Raw genomic sequence first — 5,951 nt, forward strand, 5'->3', positions numbered from 1 at the left:
ACTGGATATAGAGTTCAAAACCACGCTTATAAGGTTTTTCAAGAATATCCTAGAAAAGGCTGATAAAATAAACAAGACCTATGAAGATATGAAAAGGGATCAACTAGAAATAATAAAGGGTCAACTAGAAATAATAAAGGATCAACAAGAAATAATAAGGGATCAGCAAGAAATAAAGAATACATTGTCTGAAATAAAAAAATATTATACAGAGTCCTAAAAACAGAATGAAAGATTGCAAGAATCAAGTCAAAGACTTGGAACACAAAGAGCCAGAGGACACTCCTCCACAAAAGCAAGAAGACAAGAGAATCCAGAAAGTTGAAGATAGTGTAAGAAACCTTTGGGACAACTTCAAGCAAACCAACATCAGAATTATGGGCGTCCCAGAAGATGACAGAGAGCAAGATACAGAAAACATATTGAAAGAAATACTGACAGAAAACTCCCCCCACCTGGTGAAAGAAATAGACTTACAAGTCCAGGAAGAGCACAGAAGCCCAAACAAAAGGAATCCAAAGAGGACCACACCAAGATACATCATAATTAAAATTCCAAGAGCAAAAGACAAAGAGAGAATATTAAAAGCAGCAAGAGAAAAGCAGGTAGTTACCTATAAAGGAGCACCCATACGATTGTCAGCTGATTTCTCAACAGAAGCCATGCAGGCCAGATGGGAATGGCAAGAAATGTTCAAGGTGAATAACAAGAACCTACAGCCAAAAATACTCTACCCAGCAAAGCTATCACTCAGAATCGAAGGCCAGATAAAAAGCTTCACAAATAAAATAAAAAAAAGCTAACAGAGTTCATCACCGCCAAACCAGAATGATATGAATTGCTGAAGGGGGTTCTTTAGAAAGAGGAAGAAAATAAAGATAAAAATTATGAACAACAAATATGTAACTATCAACAAGTGAATCTAAAAACCAAGGGAATTAAAAAACCTGATGAACAATATTAAGTGTTGAATATAATAGAATCAGAGGTACGGAAAGAGAGTGGACTGATAATTCTCGGGGAAAAGAGGAGAGGGGGATGTGGGAAGAGACTGAACATAAATTGTGCACCTATGGATGAGGACAATGGGGGGTGGGGAAAGGACAGAGGGTGGGGTGGGAACCTGGTGGAGGGGGGAAAAAATGAGGAACTTTTATAATAATATGAACAATAAAGATTTATTAAAAAAAAAAAAAAAGTGGACATGAACCCTGCCGGTGTGGATCAGTGGTTGAATGTCAACCTATGAACAAGGAGGTCACAGTTCAATTCTAGGTCAGAGCACATTCCTAGATTGTGGGCATAAACCCCAGCAGGAGGTTGCAGAAGATAACCAATTGATGATTCTCTCTCATCGTTAATGTTTCTCTCTCTCTCTCTCTCTCCCTCTCCCTTCCTTTCTCTGAAATGAGTAAAACCATATATTTTTTAAAAAAGGAAGAAATAGACAAACAACTTAATATGAAAACATACAAAAGCTATAAATGGCCCATAAATATATGAAAAAAAGTTCAACCTCACTCGTCAGGGAAACACTAAAATAACAGTGACAGCATTTAATGCATATCACACTAACAAAAAATTGAAAATTTATGGCAAGACATTCTTCTATCTTTAATTAGAGTGTAGACTGCAGTAATTCTAGAGGTAATCTGGCAGTGTCACTCAAGACATCTTTGGTTACAAGCAAACCGCCTCTCTAAAAGTCATTTATAGAGTCAAACAAATGAAAATGAAGATATAACTGAATCAAATCTACCTAATGTATCATTACAAACCAGTCTCTTTCCTTGTCTCGGTTCTGCTTTCCTCTGTGTGGAAGTCATTTTCAGTAAAGGTCTCTCTTCATGAAAAGAGCTAACATCCTTCCATGTCCAGCAGAAAGTAAAAGTTCTCAATCTAACTTTTATTGGCCTGCATTGCCCACCCCTGCACTATGGAACAGTACAACTCGTGGGGTATTATGCTCTAATTGACCAAACATAGGAGCCAGTGGAGGAGTCAATACCATTTGTAACCGATGGATTCAGATAAAAGGGGGACTAATTCATCTAAAGAAAACCAAGGTCCTTCTAACCCAGAAAAAAAGAGGGGATGAATGCTGGGTAACAAACCAAATCAAACCAAACCAAACCAAACCAAACCAAACCAAACCAATATATACCTTCTACAGGAAGTACATATTAAAATAGAAATTGTACATATCTTTTGTCTCTATACTAGCACCTTAAGAAATCAATTCTATAGAAAAATTAAATGCACAATTTAAAAAAGATATATGTGTAAGAAAAGTTATTCCAGCATTATTTATAATGGCACAAAATCTAGACAAATTTGCATTATTTTTAAAAATATATATATTTTATTGATTTTTTTACAGAGAGGAAGAGAGAGAGATAGAGCATTATTAATCAACAAAGGAATGACTCAAAAATTATAGTGCATTAATACTATTAGTATATAATATTGTGCAGCTGGTTAAAAGATTGAGCTACATAAGAGTATCCATGATATGCCTGTCTGGTGTGACAAAGTGGTTGAGCGTGAACCCAGTTAGGACACATGCCTGCATTGTGGGCTCCATCCCCAGCAGGAAGCATGCGGGAGGCAGCCAATCAATGTTTCGCTCTCATTGATGTTTCTATCTCTCTCTAGCTCTCCCTTCCACTCTCTTTAAAATCAATAAAAAACATATTAAAAAAAAAGAGAGAGTATCCATGATAAACAGTTGAGTAAGAAAAAAAGTTACAGAAAAATATATATGGTATGATTTGTTATTTGTAAAAGTAAGAATTGGAACCTCTGTTTATGTGTTTCTACCAGTATAACCATTGGAAGAAGTATGAAGAGAAACATCAATCTTTAACATGGGTTTTACCTAGGATTGAGATGGGGAGCAGAAAATGGTATTTTTCTTTATGTACTTTTGAATGTTTTATATACATGTGTTGAATATGTAAAATGGATGCTCATTACCTTTTTAAAAAATGAATAGAAAGTGAAATGAGGAAGCAGTCTTAAAATGTAAACTATTTTTGATTTGGCAAGAGGAGAGATAAATTAATCTCCGGTAAAGAATAGATTTTTAAAATATTGAAAACAGCATAACCCATGGAGCAGGCCCGGAGGGGACGCAGGGGACCTGTTTCAGAGTCCCAAATGCACCAGATAGCGTCACTGTTCCACAAGGAAACAGAGTAGTGCACAGAGCTTAGTATTTGGTGTTGCAAATGCATTCTTTTATGAAATCATGGTGATAAGAGATGGGAGGATCGTAAAATGTATACCGTTATTTGTCAAGGTTAAAAAAGCTAGCAGCACTATGTCAGTTCCCAAAAGGTTAGAAACGTTAACCGTCTGTAAATCCCAAAATCTGGCACAGATTTACGGGACAAGTAGAAAGAAAGTTAAGCCTTAGTGAGAGGAGAGTTTGTTCTTCCTGTGTGAGGGAGGAAAACAAGCGTGTGTGGATACAGACAGCTATATACGGACTTGGCAGGTATAGGGAAAGAAGCTGAGGAAGTTATTTCCTATAAAGACTGTGTGCTAGCCATAGCTGGTTTGGCTCAGTGGATAGAGCATCGGCCTATGGACTAAAGGGTCCCAGGTTCAATTCCAGCCGAGGACACACGCCTGGGTTGCGTGCTCGATCCCCCACAGTAGGGCAGGCAGGAGGCAGCCAATCAATGATTCTCTCTCATCATTGATGTTTCTATCTCTCTATTCCTCTCCCTTTCTCTTTGAAACCAATAAAAATACTTTTAAAAAAAATGTGTGCTAAAATCTTATGCTGGGTTCAGGGTTGAAGGGCTCAGCAGGAGTGATTAACAGGTTGAGATCTGAGGGAGGTGGTAAAAATGTGAAAGGTGCTGTGGGGATTGGGAGACCAATCGGAGATAAACTAGAATTTTCAAATGTGGAATAATATACCTGACTATGCAATTGAGTCTTGAACAACTCACTCCTGGAAATTGAAAACCTGTATATAAGTTTTGACTCCCCCAAAACTTAACTACTAATAGCCTACTGTTGACCTGAAGCTCTATCCCAATAATATAAACAGTTAATTAACATATTTTGTATGTTTATATGTATTATATACTGTCTTTTTACAATAAAAGTAAGCTAGAGGAAAGAAAAATATTAAGAAAACCATAAGGAAAATACATTTATAGTACTGTACAGGTGTTGATAATAAAGATATGTGTATAAATGGACCCATTTAGCTCAAATCAATGTTCAAGGATACACTGTATTTTGTTCAGATTTGCTTTTATTAAATTGTCTTTGGTCCTTTTTATAGTCTCTTCCTCATTTGACATCCCCTACTTCACTCAACACTTTGTTTTTATTACTTTTATAACATTTATGTCATCCTTAGTTTGTTTTTAGACTTGTCTTATCTACTAAACTGTCTGAAACAATATTCATTTACTTATAATCATTTCACAGTACCTCCCAGATTATAGATACCCAACTGATCGTTGCTGAAATAAATTTAGTTCCATAAAGAAAACAACTGGATGATAATCAGTATAATCCTGATTAAAATTCTTCAGAGTTGTAAAAACAAAAACCATTGGCTTTTAAAAATTCCTGTAAATTTACTTTTCCTAATAGCAATCATTTTTCACTCCTTACTAAGATATTGTATATTTGGTTAGGTTTTTTTTTGTTTTTTTTTTGTTTGTTTGTTGTTTTTTTTTTTAACAAGAAGTTTATTTAAACAACAAGACACTTGACTTGAAGGGAAAACTATCTAGGATTCATTTTTTTAGAGTAATTTATCCCTACTTAAAGACAGATTGCCCTACATGTAACAGCTACGTACAAAAAAGTTATAAAATTGTCCTTGGTTTTAGAATGATAAATGAAAAACATTAAAATTCTCCAATCAAACAAGGTATGCAAGAATTTTTATGTTGTTCTTTTTTTTTAAACAGTGAGAGCAAAATAACTTACTGGAATATAAAGATAGAGCTGAATGAGCATGCCACTAATGGAGAAAGGGGGTGTTTTCACAGAACCAGTATTTTTCCCCGTCCCATCTCCATTTGATGTAGATCAAAACATACCATTGGCCATTTAGTTAAAGAAAAAAAATGCAAATGCTTGTGCACATACACCAGTTACTTTATGTACAATAAAGGAATGGGGAAGGGGAAATGAAAGAATAGAGAAAACTATACTGTAGTAGTCAGATGTGTTGAAACCAAATTGCAGTTTTCTAATTGAGAATGTCTTCTTGGTCTGGAGGAACAGAGTTCTGGAGTAAAGTAGCAGGTTCCCTTTTTAGTAGACACCTCCTGTCTGCTGCTGGAACACATCAATTGTATCTTCATCCTCCATTTCCAACTGTGCAGGTGTGTCTGTTTCATTGATTGGCTGCCCATCAAATAGGAATCTGATCTGCCTCATTGACAAACCCTGTCGTTCACAATAGGCTTTCATTAGTTTACTAAGTGGTGTATGCCTCTTAATCTTAAACTGCACCACAGAACCATCCTGCCCCGCCACCTTCAAATTAGTATGATCGTTGTTCTCAGTCTTGACTCCTTCCTTGGGCTTTTCATCGGCCATGGCGAGCGCCGGGGTCTCCTCAGCTGCCGCTTCACAAAAGAGGCACCAGGTCCGCACGGCGGCACCAGGAGCGGCAGAAGAAGGAGGCAGCAGCGGTGGAGGAGGGAGAGGGCACGCGCACCTGTTTTTTTTGTTTTGTTTTGTTTTTAACATATTTTATTGATTTTTAACAGAGAGGAAGGGAGAGAGATAGAGAGCTAGAAACATCGATGAGAGAGAAACATCGGCCATCTGCCTCTTGCACACCCCCTACCGGGGATGTGCCCGCAACCAATGTACATGCCCTTGACCGGAATCGAACCTGGGACCTTTCAGTCCGCAGACCGATGCTCTACCACTGAGCCAAACCGGCTTCGGCTATTTGGTTAGGT

The 5,951-nt window shown here is 37.1% G+C and overlaps 1 protein-coding gene across 1 annotated transcript; it reads right to left on the reverse strand.

Moving 5' to 3' along the window:
* Positions 1-5,238: 5,238 nt before the first annotated feature.
* On the reverse strand, positions 5,239-5,631 carry LOC311618829 (small ubiquitin-related modifier 2-like). The gene has a single exon (XM_084876448.1). The coding sequence runs from the start codon at positions 5,578-5,580 to the stop codon at positions 5,293-5,295; it is 288 nt and encodes a 95-aa protein (XP_084732574.1). The 5' UTR covers positions 5,581-5,631; the 3' UTR covers positions 5,239-5,292.
* Between the last annotated feature and the right edge of the window lie 320 nt (positions 5,632-5,951).

This window comes from Pipistrellus hanaki (assembly GCF_964339955.1).
Source record: "Pipistrellus hanaki genome assembly, chromosome: 3".
NCBI lineage: Eukaryota > Metazoa > Chordata > Mammalia > Chiroptera > Vespertilionidae > Pipistrellus > Pipistrellus hanaki.

What these genes read in the sequence shown, in the direction of transcription:
- LOC311618829 (XM_084876448.1), bottom strand. Translation starts at nt 5,580, where the DNA reads ATGGCCGATGAAAAGCCCAAGGAAGGAGTCAAGACTGAGAACAACGAT.